This window comes from Magnolia sinica, chromosome 18 (assembly GCF_029962835.1).
Source record: "Magnolia sinica isolate HGM2019 chromosome 18, MsV1, whole genome shotgun sequence".
Lineage (NCBI taxonomy): Eukaryota > Viridiplantae > Streptophyta > Magnoliopsida > Magnoliales > Magnoliaceae > Magnolia > Magnolia sinica.
Window position 1 is genome coordinate 14,994,631 of NC_080590.1, and position 21,351 is coordinate 15,015,981.

Sequence of the window (21,351 nt, forward strand, 5' to 3'; positions counted from 1 at the left end):
TCAGGTGGACCACACCATATCAGAAAAAGTAAATGGATGAAAGAAAATCTTATACCATCAATTTATTTTGTACACTCGGGCCTATCTGAAGAGTGAAATTCTGTTTTGTTTTGTTTTTTATTTTTTTATTTTTTATTTTATTTTAAATTATGAAGAATATCTAAGCATCATTTCCAATCTCATGGAAAGCTCAGATCTCAAACACCTGTTCCATATCTGCGAGTGTGGATGTGTACGAGTCAACACACGTGTGGAATTAGCAACCTCGTGCAGGTTAGATTGTCCTGGAGAGGATTTCTTGAGCATCGTCCATCCATGGTAGAAAGCGACAGGCAAGTGTTCTCTATTATCGAATTATGGGCCCACTTTTCAGAATCGAAAAAATTAAAAAAAAAAAAATCCATGGCAGTTGGGTTAGTGGTTTGGGCAATCTGGACCACTGATCCGATTGATCCTAAAAATTTCCCAAAATTGAAAACTCCTAACCACCCATCCTGTCTTTCCCATTGAAAATGGTCGTTGCTGTAGGTAGCCTATTTAATGGCTAGGAAGGTCCCATTTGGAAGATTTTTGGAGCATTGTCCATTGACTTTGGGGCCTATCAGATCAACGGTTTGGATCATGTGGACTAATGGTCCCACTAGTTCAAACCCAAAATGATACCATACATGTCCTGACACAAGGATCACATACAAACTTCAAAGCAGAAAGTAGAAGTTTAAACAACAGTGGAAAACCAGGTTTTACACATCTAAAAACATGCAAATGTTAGAACAACAAGGGATGTGATTGCAACAGCTACAGATCATGGCCCACCCAGTCAACCTAAAAGATCAGAATCCCAGCACATGAAATAAGAGGAACAAACCTCAGCTAAGCTTTGAATCGTCTCAAGTGAGCCAGTTTACAAGCAAGTCAGACACAAACATGCAAGAATTCAGTAATTGGTGTAGTTTGCACCAAGCAACCACAGCCAAATACTGATGTGGGTCAGTAAGAAACCATCAGGCCAGCAGCGGGCACCATTCGGACTACCCACCTGGCAATGATATGTTAATATCAGTAGTGTTCCTCGAGTCCGGTAAGGAGTGTAAGGATGCCCAGCTGTCTCCTCGGAAGGAAGAGGAAGCTGTGAGATTCGGCTTTGGGATTGTTGAACTTCTCTGTTCTGGCCTACCATATGACTCATCCATGTCTGTGCTAGAAATGGGAACGGCTGCAGTTGGTGTTGCGGCCGAGGTGGATTCGGTTTTTGGCTTCTTGGGCTTCTGTTCCCGCTGAATGTTGGGCATAAAACTGCCCACGACAACCTAATAAACCCACAAAGATTATGGTTAGGATCAATTTCCACAGTTGTTGGTTCATAAATAGCGGGGAAAGTAGACATTCATGGAAGTCAATTTCATTTGCAAGGTTTTCAATTTCAACATTCCCCCAAAGCTCCCAGCAAGTTGGTTTTTGTTGAAACCATTGTGGGTATGGAAAATAGATGGAATCCACAGGAAATGGAAAACGTTGCATACCACAAGGAGAACCCATGCATTTGGTTTGCAGTGCTGTTTTTGTTAGATTTATGTAGAAATGTGAAAATGTCAACAGTCGAACAATCACTTTTTATTTCCTTTCAGAAGTTAGAAATCTATTTATCAAAATTTTGGAACAATGTTGATTTCTCTGCCTTTTTTACGCCTCTCTCTCTCTCTCTCTCTAGGTTTTTTTTTTTTTTTCCTGCACATGCCCTCACACCCACACACACCACAATGGGTACTCGAACCCATGACCTTAGTGTTGAAATTCTTTTTTTAGGATTCTGTCCCCATAGAAAACTCATAAAAAATAACAAAAATCTAAGCACGTTCCTTGGTTTTTCAGGTATAAACATCAACGAAATAGGAAAAACCTTTTTCAAAGTTGTCTTTTTTCTCATCAATCTTTTGTATCTTGAAACCCCTAGGATTTCCAATGTCCATAGACCAGCAGCTTTACATAATTCCAATCACTGAAACTAGACTAGTTTTAAAGAACTACCTTTACTTTTTACTCTTTTTTCTGGAGTGGAATTCCTGGACTTCCAAGTGTCCAAAAGGTGCAAATTCTTTGCTGGACAAAGTTAGCCACCATTGGATAGTGGGGCTCCACCATGAATTGCACATGGAGCCAAAATCATCCCTGTTGGATGATCACAGCCATCTGATTAATGTGAGAAGAATTCAAGGTGGGCCATTGGATAGTGGGGCTCCACCATGAATTGCACATGGACCCAATATCATCCCTGGTGGATGATCACAGCCATCTGATTAAGGTAAGAAGAATTCTTACTGGATCTTAGCTCCATAGATATAAACCTAAGTACCTAACACGCTTTTTGGACACATGCACACTTTTTTTTCTACTTTTGGATCTTTCCACACACACACACCCCTCTTTCCAGCATGCCAATACTGAAAGTTGTAAAATCAGATGTGTAAAAAAGAACAGGCATAGAAACCTTTTCCTTCAGAATATAGTTTTTAGGCCTCTGCAGATTTTGGCCATTTTCAGAAAAGAGATTATAAGCAATCAATATTGAATTCCACTCCACTAAAAATACTGGGCTCAAAGTGAGTGAATCCTGCACTTCGGAGGATCAAAACTTCAGAGAAAGCAGTATTACCTGAACTGGGCTGGCAGCTACCAATAAACCTGCAACTCCTCCCCCTACAACACGACCATCTGGGCTTGCGAGAGAGACACTCATCCCACCAGATCGGCTTCTTGTTCCTCCACTTTCGGTAGGCATGAAGGATCCAGACAATGAAAGTATCTCAAAGCGACCCTACAAACATAATTGCATGAAATGGATTGTGTATCACTTAGCAAAGGCAATAAACAAATGGCACTATGAAGCATTAAAACATTACAAAATGAAAGGAAGAACCATGTTGTGGAATCTTAGAACCATCATTAGAACTCATGATGATAGATCAATTCATCATCGTCATTTATCCCAACTAATTGTGGTTGGGTACTAGGCTACACAAATCCAGTGCCGCCATTCCACTCTATCAAGGACCATATCCTCATTTAAAAGGATGGGGCAAATAGAACAGAATTTATTGACCAATCAAACTGAGAAATGAAATGATATGAGAGAGAGAGAGAGAGAGAGACCTGTTTTAACTCATCTAGTTTGAGAATACAGTTGAATCCACACTAGTTAAGTAAACAGAGATATTGCTGTCATTGTGTTACTCGGGATCCATGGGTATGATAGTTAGTGAGGTGGGTCACAAGTTTAGTCGTCAAGATGAACCCTTTTTGGCACCTGGCATCACGAGGGGGGTCGAGTGTAGTTTTGGCCTTGGTCATTAGAGATTGCATCTTGTCTTGGAGCTAGCTTGTTGAAAATGGGTAACACTAGGGCTTGATGCAGAAAAGGGTTGCTCGAGGGTCGATGCTAATGGTAGTGACAGCTTGAATTATTTGATTTTGATGAATGCCAAGATGCACTCAGGTGAGTTTCTCAGCTAAAGATAAAGAACCAGAGGAAGAGATTCAACTAATAGACAAACACAAGACATGTTTGATTTGAACATTGCCACAAATGGCGTGGTGTGCACAATATCTGCATTCGTGTAGGGTCATGGGAGACTGTATTCTAATAAATTGGCTCTACATACAGGAAAATGGAATTGGCATCAAGACATGCCATAGTGGGATGTTGCCCATGATGTGAGATGTGAATATCCTACTACAAGAGAGAGGACCTTCCTGAAGCAATTACATGTTTCATGACTCGTATCAGTTCTTGCAAGTTGGTATGTATCATGGAATTTGAAAAGTGGATGTGGTTTTCATGTGTGTGAATGGTAATGATGCATATCAATATAATGATATTTTGTAAAAGAAAAACACATAGCATGACGAATCATATCATGGGACGTAATGAATGATAGCATTAGTAGCACGAAACATGAATTGTTGTGTTTGACAATGTCTAGAGTATAGATCATACCGACGTGGATCACATTTGGTATAAATTTAGTTTCAGAATACAGTACCCTTGCATTTGGCAGGCTTCTTGAGAAAAGTCTTTGTTTTGCAATTTTGTTTTATAAAAGTTGGAACATTCACTTTTAATATAATATCCTTCTCATGAGTAGGAGTCCATATCTTCAGTTTACTGAATCTCAAGCTGCTCTATGCTTTATGCAATCTGACCCTTGGAAATCCATTCTCTTTACTCACCCATTACACCCTTGCCCTATATATTTTCATCCTTACCCTTTCCCTTGTATGAACATATTAAACCCATCTCATATGTCCAGGTATAATGATTTATTTATTTATTTATTATTATTTTTTGAGAGAGAGAGAGGTATAATACTCTTTATTTCTTCTCTTTCTTCTTCTTCTTCTTCTTCTTCTTCTTTTTCCATATTTTAATCAGTTGCATGAGCATTTTCGCCAAGAAAGGTGACATTTCTATATAGACAATTTTCAGAAAGTAGTCATATTTGACAATGTATTCATTTGTGTCCCATAATAACATCCGAATTATACTCAGGTACGTTCTCAACTGCGATAGAAACCTTCTACATTCGTCTCACAGGTGTGACTGGATTCATAGCCAGCTTCCTTTCAACAGAATATAGGCACCACTTCAAAGACATGATGCATTGGTATCACTTACTTGGCAAGGTGAGATTGTGAGCTAAGTCAGCAGGAAACTCACTTGCAAGTTGGCTCAGTCAAGACTCATTGGGACAACTAGACCCAACTTGCAGAAACTAGAACCAAGTCATGTCAATGAAAACTTGGGTCAATGACCCAGTGTTGAAAGCATCAATATCGTTACATGTATCAATGACCGAGGATATGGAAACATGTATCGAATGTTGACGCTACCCAGTCAATTGCACCAGAATCTAGGCACTCACCCCTGACGTATGAACCAGGTGTATCACTCTTGGTGAAAAGGTGGAATGTTTCGGTGAAAGTTCATGAGATGTTAAAATACACTTGTTTAAAAAACAACTATAAATAATAAGTTTTATTTATATGGGAGCCTAAACCACGTGTCGCAGGGGAAAAAACAGTGCAAACAGTGCAATTATGTCCAAAATGAGTTCCCATCATTCAGATACCATATAATGCAAGTATAAAACATCCATTCTCAATTTGTGGGGTAAAAATGGAGGAAATTAAGATTTCCCCAATTTCCCCTATTCACCCACTCAAATGTTAATTTATTTTCCATAAATCCATGTCAATGCAGAGAATCATACATAAACATTGCAGTCCATGCTAATATTTGAAAAAAAGAAAAAAAAAGAAAAAAAAAAGAAGTTTCTATGGATTTTTTGTCTTCTTTGAGTTCTAGCTTCTCTCGTATCAGTCGAGAATTTTCCCCTAAATCCAAGCTTTGATTTAACAGAAACAAAAAAGAGTGGTCAAAATCACCTAAGGAACAAAATCCCTATAAAAAAATAAAAATAAAAATCCCCAAAAGACAATAATTTTCTTTTTTCTTTTTGGGCTTTTTCCGATTTTCTCCTGAATTTTCAGCATTAATACAAGAATCCTTGGTATTGCTGATCCTAAGGAACTTCCATACTCTACAAAGTTCAAAATATTGCTGGCATCGATGGTATCACCAAATATCGCCCATAATATGTTTGAAATTTTCTAGATTACTTGGGGTTTCGTTATAACTAACTTGGTGACACTGATAATATTGCAGACTATCGATATTATCACCAATGTTTAAAACACTGATGACCTCTCAACTATTTTGTTGATAAAAAGGAGGCTGATTAGTTGAATCCATGGCTTCCTCCAAGAAACATAATGCAGGACGTGAAATTCAAGTATGATGTGCAAGAATTCAGGCTTAGATCATACCAATTCAGAAACAATTACACAAATTTCACATCCCACATGATAGTCCAAACATTCAATGAAAGGGGAATCTATGCGGGTCCAGGCCGACACAAGCTAGGGCTGGACCAATAAAAATTATAAGCCAAACAATGTCAAAGGGAAATAAAAATCAACCACACATGCATAAGAATCAGTCCCTAATCCAAGGGATTCCCCAATTTCAATTCAAGGAACCCTAGAGTGAAAAAAAATAGGCAAATAAATTAAGGCTAATGCAAACTAAGGCTAGGGTTTAGGAAATAAGAATGAAAAGAGGAAAACCAGAAGAAAACCTGACCCGGAGAAAGCTCCTGCGTGCAGATGGTGACCCGGAGCTGACGCACGTGCGTAGGTGGGCAGGCCGCACGTGTGATGGAAGCCCGCCTCCCCAAAGTGATAACTAAGCCTTGGTCGGCCGGGAGAGACCTTCAATCCCTCCAAGTTTGACAACGATCCGACGCAAGGTCGAAGCGTAGTGCTCCGCCGAAGTTTCAGCTCTCCTACAGGTCCAGATTATGGAAACTGACTGTAGAGGGATGAATAGCTGCAAAGGCTGGGAATTTCAAAGCAATAATGATGATAAACGATGAGGTATATGGATGGGAGTGGGTAGGGACGGATGGGGATAGATGTGGCTTCACATCACGTAGTTAGCCCTTCGAAAAGAGAGGGCTTCACACCCACTTTTAAACTCTTCTACAACTCACGAAGAGAGCAAAAAAATAAAGCATGAATTTTTTTTTTATATATTAAGCTTGAATTAATGAAAAGAACTACAAGGGGTGCCTATTTATAAGGAAAATCCTATACCCCAAAACTTGCACCATGTGCGCAACCTATTACTTAGTGGTGAAGTAAACTAAAATAAAAACCAAACAAAGAAATCCAAAGCGTTCACGATGTTCTAAATAATAACAATAAGCAAAACCTAAAATATGACATCAATCCGACGAGTGGGCCACGATCATGAGGTCCCATGATGGGCTTTTCTTGACTATCAAGCCCACCCTTTTAAACCAAAACTTCGTCTTCTAGCTAGGAGGCCCTCCCTGGACGTCGTCATCGAACCAAATCGATGGTGGGGCCCTTTTTCTGCGTACGTACGTGCATGAGAGGTGGCGTGCATGCGCGTGTAGGCGGCATGAGCACGATGTCCTCATCAACTCTCCCCGGCTGCGAAGATTTCGCCACTGGCGAAATAAAACTCCTGAACTACTCCAGGATGTTAGGATCAAGTCTCTAAAGCTCCTCATCAGTGAGTCACGTGTTGTCTGAAGGTGGGGCGTGACTTCCATTTAACTAGGTACTTTTGAAACCTGCCATCTGATGTAGAAACTATCTCATGGTCCAAGATATCTTTTATTTCCTCTCTGGGTGTGTGAAGGCTAGGTATGGAAGGCAGAGACTGGGATGAATGGTCGGAAAGAGGCGATGGATTAAGGGGTAAATCTGGGGAATCAGGATGGGTAAGCGAAGGGCCAAACAAAGTATCAGTGGGTCCCTAAAAAGAAACTAAATCCTTTACATTAAATGTGGAACTAATTCCCATGGAAGGTGGAAGATCTACCTCATACGCATTGAGACTGTTTCGCTTTATAATTTTAAAGGGCCTAGCGCTACATGCACGTAACTTACGAACGGCCCCTGGAGGGTACTGCTCGGGCCTGATGCGGACCATTACAAAGTCCCTAATATTGAACTCTTTGAAATGTCTATGTTGGTCTGCAGAAAATTTATAATGTTCATTACTAGTAGTGATCTTTCGCCTAATTTCTTGATGCAATGAATGTATGTGCATCGTAAAAGACCCTGCAGACTCTAATGGCCTATGGAACAATGACATAGGGATAAAATCAATAGGCTTTCTAGGCTTATAACCAGTAACGACTTCAAAAGGACTTAGACCTGTGGACCTATTAACAGAACTATTGTATGCAAACTCGGCAATGGGTAGTACGGTGTCTCATGTCCTGGTATGCACCCCCACTAAACATCGAAATAAACTCCCTAGGCTCCTCTTAACCACCTCAGTCTAGCCATCGATCTGAGGGTGGTAGGCAGAAGAAAATTGGAACCTAGTATTCATCATGTGCCATAGTGTCTTCTAATAGTAACTCATAAAGCGCATGTCACGGTCAGACACTATGGTTTTTGGTAACCCATGCAGTTTGACAACCTCACTAAAGAACAGCTTGGCAACATGAGATGCATTGGAGGTCTTAAAACAAGGAATGAAGTGGGCCATTTTAGAGAAACGGTCCACGACAACAAATATCGAACCGTGTTTTCGAATGGTCTTCAGAAGTCCAAGCACGAAGTCTATACTGATGTCCTGCCAAGGGATGAATAAGACTGGCAAAGGTGTGTATAATCCTGTATTCTGTTTCCTTTGCTTTGCCAATTGACAAGTACGGTATTGCCCTATAATTTTGGTCACGTCTCGCTTGAGGCTTGATCAATAAAACCTATCATCCACTAGGGCAATGGTCTTATCACGACCAAAATGACCTACGACCCCTCCTGAATGTAACTCCCAGATAAGAAAATCGTGGAGGGAGGTGTGTGGTATGCACAAGCGGTCACTCCTAAACAAATATCTGTCCAAAATCAAATATTCACTGTTAGCTCCTGACAGACTCTCTAACAACGACTCGTATACAACTCTGAAATCTAGATATGTAAAATACTCTTCTTTGATGCGCTCAAGGCCTGTAACTTCAACGCTCATGGAGTTAAGTAACGCGACTCGACGACTCAACGCGTCGGCATGCTTATTCTCGACACCGGCCTTGTGCTTAAGCACGAAAGTGTACTCATGAAGGAATTGAACCCACTTGGTATGCTTGGGCTTAATTTTTTCTGAGAGCTCAAGTATCTCAAGGCCTCGTGATTCGAGAATAAGACGAATTCTTGCGGTAATAGGTAATGACACCAATGGCATAGTAATTGCACTACCGCGTAGAATTCCTTATCATAAGTGGAATATCTTTGTTTCACCTCATTCAGTTTCTCACTAAAAAAGGCCACAGGGTGCCCTTCCTAACTAAGTACTCCTCCTATGCCGACTCTTAACGCGTCACATGCGACTTCAAAAGCTTTTGAAAAATTTGAAAGTCGCGTGACTGGAGCTTCAGTCATCCTGACCTTTATCTCCTTGAAGGCCTTCGAGGCGGCCTTTGTCCATTGAAACTCGCTGTGCACCTCATGAATATTGTGGGGTTCAGGCCAATTAACGATGGCCTTGACCTTCTCAGGATCCGCCAATATGCCCTCAGCTGACACAATAAAACCTAAGAAGATCACACTACTAGACAAGAATGCGCACTTCTTTAGGTTGGCGTACAACTTCTCAGCCCTAAACATCCCACAAACCTGTCTCAAATGGTTGAGGTGTTGCTCCTTGGTCATGCTATAAATCAAGATATCATCAAAGTATACAAACAGGAACTTCCCCATGAAGGGTCTCAATACTTGGGTCATCACACGCATGAAAGTGCTTGGGGCATTAGTTAACTCAAAAGGCATAACTAGCCACTCATATAGGCCATCCTTCGTCTTGAAGGCCGTCTTCCACTCATCACCAGGGCGTATACAGATTTGGTGATACCCACTTTTGAGGTTAATTTTTGATAAGATAGTAACATTGGCCATCATATCTAGCATGTCATCAAGACGCGATATGGGAAACCGATACTTGACTTTGATTTTGTTAATGGCCCTACTATCAACACACATCCTCCATGTACCATCCTTCTTAAGTATAAGAAGGGCGGGCACGGCACACGAACTCATGCTCTCTCAAATGAAACCCTTCTCTAGGAGTTCATCAATCTGCCTCTTCAACTCAGCGTGATCCTTTGGGCTCATTATGTAATGTGGGAGGTTTGGTAGAGTCGCCCCAGGAATTAAATCAATGGCATGTTGTATATCCCTCATAGGAGAAAGCTCATTCGGTGGATCATCAGGAAAGACATCACGAAACTCATGTACTACCTGAATGGCCTCAGTGGGTAACTCTACATTAGTCTCTGGTACACTCCCTAGCCACAAAGGCGTATTTCGTCGAGTCCGCCTCCGTTTCTCGCTCAAAGTCTTTGGTATTCAAAATATGGAGTGGTTTGGACTTGGACTTTGACTCTACTTCTTTTGGGCCACTCGCACCACTTTGTGTGGTAGACTCTTTTCCAGTCGTATTCTTGGGTGACAAAGGATCTAGCTTGATTTTCTTGCCCTCAAACCAGAACGTACACACATTTCAACGACCAAATATGGTGACGTCCCTGTCATAGAGCCACGGCCTACCCAAAATGATATGACCCACATCCATAGGAACAACATCACACCAAATTGTTTTTATATGATCCAAACTGAATAGCGACAAGACAACAGTGCGAGACTAGGATGGATGTTTCATCAACCCAAGAGACTCTATAAGGTTGAGGATAGGCTTCCAGCTTCAAACTCAAACGACTCACAGTGCTAGTCGATACCACGTTAGCACAACTACCACTATCCACGATCATCTTACAGCTCTTTTTTCCCACATTTTGCATAAGTGTAGAAGATCGTGTTGTGGCGCCAGTCATCGGTGCTCTTGGCTTAAGCCAAAGCGCAACGCATAATTGTGATAGTCACAGACTCTTGCGTTCCCTCTTCCTCATCACTAGGGGTTTCGACTGGCTCATATTCCTCCTCCTCACCATTACTCTCTGGGGGCACTACTTTTACTTGCCCATTAATAAGGAGTACTTTGGTGCCCTCTTTCGTGCCGCACTGGTGAGCAAAATGACCAAACCCCTGACACCTAAAACACCTAGTGGCCCCGCTTCCACGCGAACTAGACCCGACAATCTCTTTACCCTTATCATCCTTGGGTCTGAGCTGAACATTAGGGGAAGGTTTGTGTTGGAATCCCGTGTTAGGTCTAGCCCCAGAGGGGTTGGCCTTCGCACTGGATTCAGAAAAGTCAAACCGTCTTCCCACAGATGTTTTAAGGTATTGCTCGACATCTAACACTACTTGGTACAATTGTTCAATAGTGTCTATCTCTTTGGCGAGCAATTCTCTCCTGATGTCAGGACGAAGGCCCGTTTTAAAACGAGCAAGGGTAAGTACTGGGTCTTCATCAACCTCACAGCGGGTTGAGTATTCTTCAAACTTCTCAATATAGTCCGCAACACTCATGGAACCCTGTCGAAGAGACTGTCACTCCTCAATCAATCATAAGCGATAAGAGAAAGGGAAGTACTTTTCTTTAAGCGTTTCTTTCATCTCAACCCAATGAACTATTGGGAGTTCCCTCGCTCTTTCTTTCTTTCGCTCAACCGTCACCCAAAATCTCTTTGCTTGACCCACAAGCTTCATCTTGGCGAATCGGACTCGTCGAGCATCTTACATATCATACTACTCAAAATAGTGGTCTATATCCGCCAGCCAATCTAGAAAGGCTTTAGGGTCTAAGTGGTCATCAAATGTAGGGGCATCTACTCTAATTCCCTTGAGGAGTTGTGCATCTGGGTCATATTGATCATAATGTCCCTCACGGGGTGAGTGCACAGGTACGCGCTCATGACTAGTTCCTTGGCCGCCTCCATTCCTTTGTCTAACCTCCTGACCAACTGCCTGAGATTAGGCATCCTCCCCAGTGGTGGGGTTTGCCCTGAAGGAGGCCTTTAGTTCTTCAAGGGGTTTATCTATGCGTTGTTCCAAGTGCTTATTCAAGGACTCAACTTGCTGGGCTAACTTGGCCACTATTTCTTGCAGTTGCTCCATGTTTAGTGTGGGGTGAAACCGAAACCACGACCCGTACGTGTGGGCATACACTGACTTGCTCAACCTAAGGACTTGCTACAACAACTATGTGTGTCTAACAACTAAATGACCCTACGAGACTATATAAAGGAGACTACACATCGTTACGAAAATTCAGTTATATATATATATATATATCAAAGACTACGGTTTACTAGCAGTTATATATGATGGATTGGATGCATGAAGACTCAAACAAACTAAACCCTAAATATGTGGTGAATTCCACTACAAGAACCCTAGGCTTTGATACCAAATTTGATGCAGGACATGAAATTCAAGTATGATGTGCAAGAATTCAAGCTTAGATCATACCAATTTAGAAACAATTACACAAATTCCACATCCCACATGATAGTCCAAACATTCAATGAAAGGGGAATCTACGCGAGTCCAGGCCGACACAGCCTAGGGCTGGTGTTGAGACTCAAATATTGCATAATTTTCCCCATTTATATCTTAGTTTTATGAACATAAATCATCTTAATATTCTATTTTACTCATGTACGTGTTGCAAGGTGAATTTAAGAGCTTGGATTGAAAAAGGGTGCTAAAAAGTAAGAATTTGATGCTCAAAAATCACTAAGCAAGGGATGGATCTTAGGAAACCAAGATTGAAGAATTCACACGCTAAAGATCCAAGAAAACCAAGTGGGGAATGAAAAGAATCGAAGATTTGAAGTGAAGAATCCTGAAATCATCCTGAAAAGTGTATTCTAAAGCTCTGAAGTCTATTTTGAAAAACTACGCAGCAGGAAGTCTGTTTTAAGCGAACTATGTAGCGAGAAGTCTATTTTGGGAAAATACGTATATTTGAGGCGTTTTTTAGGGTTTTCAACTTTGTACGAAAATTGGAGTTCCCTACTTATAAATAGGGCCTCCTAGGGCATTCTTAAACATCATTAGAAGCATTCAAGAGCAATATTTAGGGTTTTAAAGAGTTTTTAGTTTTATTAAAGTTTTATAAGTTATTTTTTTTTATTTTAGATCTTTTCTATTTGCATTTTTTTCTTCTTTCTTTCTTGTTGCTTTTTATTTCTGCAATTTAATTATGTTTTTCTAAGTTCCTTCTAGCCCAAGCTAGAAGGGAAGCACATGGGTTTAATAATTTTTTAAGATTATGATGATTGATTGTTTTAATGATGAGAAGAATGGTGTATGCATGTTATCTATTATTTAGGTTTTGTTTTTTTATCCTCTTGTGAGATCCATATGTTTCCATCATATGAGATCCACATTGATGGATGGGCTTACCCTAGATCAATCAGATTTCCTAGATAGGAGATGTTCTCAACCTGTTATATTTCTTTGATATTCATTATCCTATAGATATTGAATACTTAAAATCACTAGCGCTTGAGAATATATGTCAATGGTGCAAATCCATCATTTTCTAATCTTTTATATCATTTATTAAAATATTTAAACTGTTTTATTTTCTGATTAGGCTGACCATAGTGCTCAGATCCTAGTTATGTTATCCAAGTCATCATGATTTTGGAACATTAACCTATGTGTGGAACTTTGAAGCTTGGGTGTTATTCTATTCAGTTGATTTACATCCATTCAAAAATCCCAAAATCAAATCATCAGATTAATTTTTATTACTTGGTTTGTTTTGCATTTGATTATTTTTTTCTTCTCACAATTCATCTCCCTGTGGGATCGACCCTGTATTCACAGGATACTGGAACCTCTGCACTTGGAGGCAAGCAATCAGCTGGACCAATAAAAACTATAAGTTAAAGGATATCAAAGGGAAATAGAAATCAACCACACATGCATAAGAATCGGTCCCTAATCTAAGGGATTCCCCAATTTCAATTTAAGGAACCCTAGGGTGAAAAAAATGGGCAAATAAATTAGGGCTAATACAAACTAAGGCTGGGGTTTAGGAAATAGGAATGAAAAGAGGAAAACCTGACCCGGAGAAAGCTTTTGCGTGCAGATGGTGACCCGGAGCTGACGCACGTGCGCGGGTGGGCTGGTTGCATGTGTGATGGAAGCCCGCCTCCTCAAAGTGACACCTAGGCCTTGGTCGGCTGGGGGAGACCTCCAATCCCTCCAAGTTTGACGACAATCCAACGTAAGATTGAAGCGTAGTGCTCCGCCGAAGTTTTAGCCCTCCTACAGGTCCAAATTATGGAAACTGGTTGTAGGGGGGTGAATAGTTGCAAAGGTTGGGAATTTCAAAGCAATAATAATGATAAAAGATGAGGTATATGGATAGGAGAGGGTAGGGATGGATGGGGATAGATGCGGCTTCACACCACGTAGTTAGCCCTTTGAAAAGGGAGGGCTTCGCACCCATTTTTGAATTCTTCCACGACTCACGAAGAGAACAGAAAAATAAAGTAGAAATTTTTTTATTAAGCTTGAATGAATGAAAAGAACTACAAGGGGTGCCTATTTATAGGGAAAATCCTATACTCCAAAACTTGCACCATGTGTGCAAACTATTACTTGGCGGTAAAGTAAACTAAAATAAAAACCAAACAAAGAAATCCAAAGCATTCACGATGTTCTAAATAATAACAATAAGCAAAACCTAAAATATAACATCAATCCGACGAGTGGGTCACGATCATGAGGTCCCAAGATGGGCTTTTCTTGACTATTAGGCCCACCCTTTTGAACCAAAACTTCATCTTCTAGCTAGAAGGCTCTCCGTGGACGTCGTTATCGAACTAGATCGATGGCAGGGCCCTCCTTTTGCATACGTATGTGTGTAAGGGGGGTGGCGAGCGTGCGCGTGTAGGCGGCGTGCGCACAATGTCCTAATCAAAACACCCTATCGAACACGCTTGGTAACTTAAATACTTTCGCCACTATAATTTATTTTAGATTCTTTATTTAAGTTATTTACTTAAATATTAAATTCCGAGTCAAATGAAGACTCGGTCATTCTTCGAGTCGACACGGCACGGCTGGACATCAAGTTGAATCAAGTGTACGGGTTTCTGAACTACGGTTGAAACTGAAGTTTAACCACGCTCATATGGAGATGAAGAACGAAGTAGATGATTATCAACAAATGGTGATTCTACAGTCTTTAGTGCTAATTTGGAGCTATTATTAGGCATTCAGGTCAGGTGTAATTTTTGTTAGCCAGCTTCTGGCTGGCTATTATAGATTCTTCTGCTAGTTTGTACTCTTTCTTCTTTTTTTTTCCTTTCAGTCTAATAAATTATGATATCAATAAACTAAAATGTCTTAGTTTGTGTTTCATCCTAGTTAATGTAAAGAAATTTGACCACTATGAATTGGAAGTATCCTGCACCTAATTAGGTTGTCTTAGGAGTCTCAAACAGACTAAATTATCACATGAAGTCCAAATTCCATATGCCAAATCTTAAATAATTTGCAATAAAATCCTTCAAATCATTATCATCATCATCAACAACATCAAAGCATTATCCCAATTGATTGGGGCCTTCAAATAAAAATAATCCAATAAAACAATAATTGTGCACTACAATATGTGTGTTTGTGTGTATTGACAGTTTGACACTCATAAAAGACAACATATACAATTGTACTTATACAATGAAATGAAGTCAGGAGCAAAAACACGAGATTCCTTCATAAATTACATCCGGTTAAGAAATAAGTCCAACCATTTTATGAGAAGAGCAATCAGCTTGACACACCTCATATGTCAAAGTACCCCCAGAAGAATCAGGCTGACGAAGTGTAACATTTGAGATAGCACCATTTGCAGAAAGAATGCAAATAGCTCGAGGCCCTTGTTGAGAAAATGATATGATCTTCATGGTAACATCCTAAAATTTTTTAAAAAGAAGAATATCAGCAATTATATAGAACTCAATACATGACATGGATACAAAAGAAATCAGTAGTGACAAACTAAGAAGCATATTGGTCAAGGGTTCGAGTACCCAGTGGCAGAAAGGAATTTCAACACCTGGTCAAGGGTTCGAGTACCTATGGTGGTGAAATCCCACTGCTGCGTGAGTGTGGTGGTGTGTGTGTGTTAAAAATTAAAAAAAATAAAAAAACTAAGAAGCATATTGTGTTTAAAGTCACATTTCTTTTTCTACTAATCTTCGCTTGGCATTCAAATAAGGGGGCTTTAGTGCAGCTGGCAATGGGCCAGGTCTGGGGTGGGTGAGGATCATCCCAAGCCTGACTCAATTATTAATTGGGCCTAAAATCCAGGCCCGGGCCCAGCCCATTTTAAAATCTGGCCTTTGATATCAAGCACATCCCTGCCCATTAACATCATAAATGAGCCTGCTCTTAAGCACTGTGTGTATTACTCGAGCTTCAAATTTTGGCCCATGCTCAACCCACGGGCCTCTATTACAGGCCAAATCCCTATCTGTATTGGGCTGGGACCGAAAACCTGAGGGGCCAGCCTGTCCATTGCAAACCATGAGTTTTTAGTCCTAGTGCTTCACATTTAGAACAACATTTTACTATTTCATATTCTATGCATATATTTATCAAGAGATAAATCATAAAACAGGTCCATTGCTTAGACCATCAATTTCATACGTTGTGACTAGAGCTATTTGAGTAAAACTTACATTTTCTTCCGACATGTTTGTGCCTGGTTTTAGTTAAGATCATGCAGCAAGGTTCTCAATCATTTCCACAAGCCCTTCATTGCGTTGCGTGAGTTTAACACCATATTTCATTCATCACAATATGCGATGATTACCGCTCTTGAAGAAAGCTCATGCCATAATGTTTGGCATCATCTCATACATGTAAACGAATGTTTCAGTCATTTCTAACCATAGACTACAAATTTCTGGATACTCTATTCCATTAAACTACCCTCATATCAGAAAAGATGTTTTCTCATATCAAGTTAGGAATACCCAATTATGCACACATCAATTATTATGTTCAGCATTTGCAAGATTTTTGACAAACCTATGTGGCACTTTTTACCTTGTGAGGACAAGTGCTTAAAAGAAACGGGATTTCCTTGCCCAAAAGCTTTGAAGGTGGGAGAAAAATCTGTGGAAATATATTTCTCTAATTGCCTCTTAATCTTTTTCTTGAATAGGGATTTCCTACGAGATAAACCCATATGAGCCATTCAGACTATTGTTGTTCACCAAAAAGTCAAAAGATGTTTCAGGTGTAGAAAGATAAGGCTCAGTTAGCAGTCTTTGGCTCTTCATCACACAAAATATGCCAAAAGATCCCTGCTTTAGCTACAATCCACTGAGAGTAAGGCAGTCGATTCACCTTTGTAGTTGGCTTTGCAATTAAACTTCCAAGTTCCAATCCTTAATAGCATCGATATCATTATCCGCTCTTTATTCCATTCTCGGAATCCAAACAATATAAAGAAGAGCAAAACAATCCCACATCATGTACTGAAGCATATATATAAAAGTAAGAACAAGGAATAAGCAGACACCAGAAAATCACATAGGAACTTTGAGATCAGATTTTTACTGAGGTGCTACTTATCCCAATTTGACTGTACCTCGCCAGCAGCAACAGTGATGACGTGGGGCATGAAATCGGCTCCAACAGAGCTCCCTGCCCATTCACCTACAAGGAACATTTGAAGAAAAATATCACTTCGCAGGTGAAATCATCCCCATCTTAACATTACCATCAAATATTGTTCAGTGCTTTAAGAAGAAAAGGTAGTGGTAACAAAACTGTGAAAAGTTTTTACAAAGTGAAATGAAAATTCAAGAAACAAAGACAAAATAAATAATAAATAATAAAAAATGTAACCCTTCAATTGGGTGTTCAAATTAAAAAATGGAGGTTATGCAGATTCTGCAATCAACTGTAAGTAATTACTAAGAAAATTCTCCCATGAATTACCAATTTACTGAAAAAATTGCAATGCACTATATCTATCCCTGTCTTTTCTTACTTGATCTTTCTTGCATAACAGGTTAGGTAGTTTAGCTCCCTCTCTCTCTCTGATGTGTGTGAACCTGTTCATTAATTCTACAGAATTTCATAATTGGTGTAAGAAATTTGAAATACATGCCTTCCAATGAATGGACATTGCTCCTTTCCTTTTTTATTTTTCATTCATTTACGAATGGGGTCAGAAAATCCTAATGCTAAAAAATGAGATAATCTATATTTTTGAAAGAAAGCATCAGATCATAACCTACTATAGCTAGAAAAAACGTATATACAATGGAAATGAAAAATTAACCCAATTGGCGAAAAAACAAAGACCAAATGAGACATACAAAAATGAGATCAAATGGGGCGATGCAGCTTTTTCCTAGAACAGATAGATAGCTACGGCTGGCAAACATAAGGGCTCCCACTCAAGCTTACCAAACATGGGCCACACAAGGAATAATCGAACAAACCAACACAAATATCTCTCCATCTCAGCCAGGCCATATGTCGTTAGAGTTATAAGCAATAAAACCGACTCAAAACCCTTTGATTACTTCAAATTACATCCCAAAACATTACCATTTCTACATGTAAATTAGGACCAAACAACCCTCAGCAAACCCCCCAACCCCCAAAACCGGAAAATTTCTTCTCCTTCCATTTTCATTAAGTGTCCTTAAACCAAAATCATACATTGATTATCCCTTTCCTCAATAACCCAAATAATCAAATCACAAAAAAAAGGAAGAAGAGAGAGGGAGAGAGAGAGAGAGAAAAAAAAAAGACAAGAAAGAAGAGAATAGAATCCTAGTCAGAACAGAGGACCAAAACAGAGTTCCAAAACCAACCCCACAAAAACCCACCTTTTTTTTCTCAGTTTAAAAAAAAAAAAAAAAAAAAACAGCATTTCCAAGTAGATCTCAAGATGAGCATCTCAATTACAGGCCCCACACATCTCCATCAATACAAGAGAGAGATTCAAATAAAATGCAGAACAAACGAAATAGAATTTCAAAAAAAAAAAGGAAAGAAAAGAAAAGAAAAATCCTTTTGAGAAATCTTTTTTTTTTTTCCCTTCTTAATTTCAATTAAATTCATTTACCTGAATCCAAATTAAACTGCTTCGGCCTGTTCACCGAACCCACTGGCCGCCCTCTACCCCGCTTCACTGCCGAGAACTCCCCTGTCGGGGCCGACGCCGAAATCGGCATCGGCGACAGCGCCAACGATACACTCCCGTCCGGCCCATACTTCCTCGGCCTTCCTCTCTTCTTCCTCCCCTCCGCCAGCGACAAGCTCACCGCCGCCGGCGCCCCCGCCGCCGCCGCCGCTTCCCCCTGGCCGGAATCCTCCACCTTCACCACCGTATGGAAACTTCCAGAAGCTTCCGCCGGCATTCCAGAACCCATCCCTTCCCTTCCCTCCATACATAGATTTCCAAAAACGCCCCAAAACCACTTTAATTACCAAAACAAACTTATCCTTCTACAGCCTCAAAGATCAAACCCCGAAGCTCTCATCGCTCGACTTTTTCCTTGAGATTTTCTTCCTTTCCTTCCTTCCATCGGCAGCATTCCTAAAGTCCGATTTCTCTCTCTCAAGCTTCAATGCCTTCTCTTCCGATATCTTCCCACTCCGGTCCGAAAACCGGTTCTCTTATGCCCGAAAAAACCGCTACCGATACCGGATCGGTCGCAGCTGCAGGCCGGTCTGAGAGTTACGAGAGAAAGAAGAAAGGAAAAATGCAGAAAAATAGTGAAAAATGCAGATTGAGAAAATGAGGAATATTTTAATTATTTTAATGGGAGGATCCACGGAATCCGAAAAATACGTTTTGGGTTGGAAAATAATTTCACGTCCGTCACGAGAAATTGAATAAAGAAATGACGGAATTGGAAAAGGAAATGGCTTTTTTTTTCCCTTTTTTTCTTTATTTTTTTCTTTTTCTTCTTTTTTTGGTTTTAAAGCTGACAAGAGAACGTTGGAGGCCCGCCTTTTTACTGTCACTGACCTGCTCCTTGTCCGCTTCCGCATTTGCAAGCCGATGTTTTCTTGTGACTAAAATGCCCCTAATTCTTTTCATGTTTTACCATTTCACCAACATCCTTCCGCTCCCGGCTTTCCTCGTTTTATATCAAGTGCTTTTCTGATTGAGGAGTTTGTTTTTCCTCCGTCGCGGCGGAGGATAGAGCCTGTGTTGGTGCTCACTGGGGCCTTCTTGCTGAGTGGTGTTCTGATCGGAACCGTTCATATTGTGTGAATATATTCGATTAGAATATTTTTGGAAATTTTTATTGTAAATGGATGGTTTTTACGATCACTGACTGCAGATGAATTTGGAACGATGAAGAGAATTTTTCAATGGATCACATTCAGCTTTTAAATCAGAAGGTCAGGATCTTTGATGAAGGTTGATTATGGAATAATTTCTTAGTTATGGAAGTAACTAGAATATGGACGGTTCAGAGCATTGGACCGTCTCAGCATATGGGTCAGGCAAAACGAACTCGTTCTAGAGTGATTTGCTGGGCCAAGAGGGGGGAGCTTTCCTTGTCTTCACATGCGGACGTGAGACATGTGCGAATATGCCTCATGCGCGCAGCTATGGTGGACAGCTCTTCGGGTGCAATCTACTGTATGCATTACAGCAACCAATCACCTACTTGAATGTCCTCTTGTAGACATCCGTACCATGAAAACGGTGGGCCCCACGATGGATATAACTTATCTCTAAAATCAAGCTGATCCACTCGTTAGATGGGCCACAAGTGTCTGTTGAGTCAGACAGTCTGTGTTCCATTGATTCCAACAGTGTGGCCCACCTGACGAGCAGACTTGTCTATTTTTGTTCCAGTTGAACTTCACGATGGGGCCTACCGTTTTGCCTGGTGCAGTGTACCTTTCAAGTGGCACATTGGCGGGAAAGTCCCGCATTCATGACTGCTGACGCTGACGTCCTCCTACGGTGATCATTCTCAGGGATTGCGAATGGGTTGGTCCACTTGTTAGGAAGTCGCACGTGCGTATCGAATGTAGACTGTTAGCTGTTGTCCTTGTACGTGTGGGCTGGTCTAATATGTCGGCCCGGGAGTTTATACAGACGAGCCTACGTTGAATGGCTTGGATCATATGGCTTGTGTGATGCGTGTGGTCTTCGAGACGCTATCAGCGATGGCCCCGGTTGGAAAAAAAATATCCCAGTGGATGATCCTGGCCATTCGATCGGCGACCTTCAAACAATAAACAGTCAACATATAACAGGGAAAGTGATGGCTTGGATCGTGTGATTACTTTATTTTTAAACTATGGTCCGTATGCAAATAGGGCGCTCTACACTGACTGTCCTGATCTACTGCCCCACCTAACACATGTCAGGTATTAAGCGTGCGTTAGTCGCGCCTGGGAAAAAATAAAAATAAATTCTCCTGCCCCTTTGCTGGCTCCAGTCACATCATAGCAACCTCAGGCATTTCAGAGTATATAAGCGGGTCACAGTTTTGACTTGTAAGGTCCGTAGTTCATTAATCTAAACCGTTAATCAATTGTGTCCTACTGGAGATGACTAGTTATAAAAGAATCACACCGAAAAAACCACTTTACCATAGTAGTTTGTGTTGGTCCCATTGAGAAGATGGTAGTTTCAAATTATATATTTATAATTTATGTAATAAAAAAAGAGAAGAAATAAATTAAAAATATTAAAGACACTTAAGCAAGTGTGATTATAATGTTTTTAAAGCATTATTTGTACATTTTAATAGTAATTAAGATTGTTGATAG

General features: G+C 40.4%; 1 protein-coding gene across 1 annotated transcript; it reads right to left on the minus strand.

Moving 5' to 3' along the window:
* Positions 1-697: 697 nt before the first annotated feature.
* Positions 698-19,563, minus strand: LOC131233006 (AT-hook motif nuclear-localized protein 1). Its single transcript, XM_058229559.1, has 5 exons — positions 18,674-19,563; positions 17,180-17,247; positions 15,363-15,494; positions 2,654-2,815; positions 698-1,310 (listed from the first exon to the last, which is right to left on the minus strand). The coding sequence occupies exons 1-5, from the start codon at positions 18,996-18,998 to the stop codon at positions 1,032-1,034; spliced, it is 966 nt and encodes a 321-aa protein (XP_058085542.1). The 5' UTR covers positions 18,999-19,563; the 3' UTR covers positions 698-1,031.
* Between the last annotated feature and the right edge of the window lie 1,788 nt (positions 19,564-21,351).

Bases quoted from the DNA above. Each gene is read 5' to 3' on its own strand.
- LOC131233006 (XM_058229559.1), bottom strand. From the start codon at position 18,998: ATGGAGGGAAGGGAAGGGATGGGTTCTGGAATGCCGGCGGAAGCTTCT. The intron at 15,495-17,179 runs GTACAGTCAAAT...AAAAAATTTTAG, and splicing joins TCACTGTTGCTGCTGGCGAG to GATGTTACCATGAAGATCAT. The intron at 1,311-2,653 runs GTAATACTGCTT...TGGGTTTATTAG, and splicing joins TAGCTGCCAGCCCAGTTCAG to GTTGTCGTGGGCAGTTTTAT.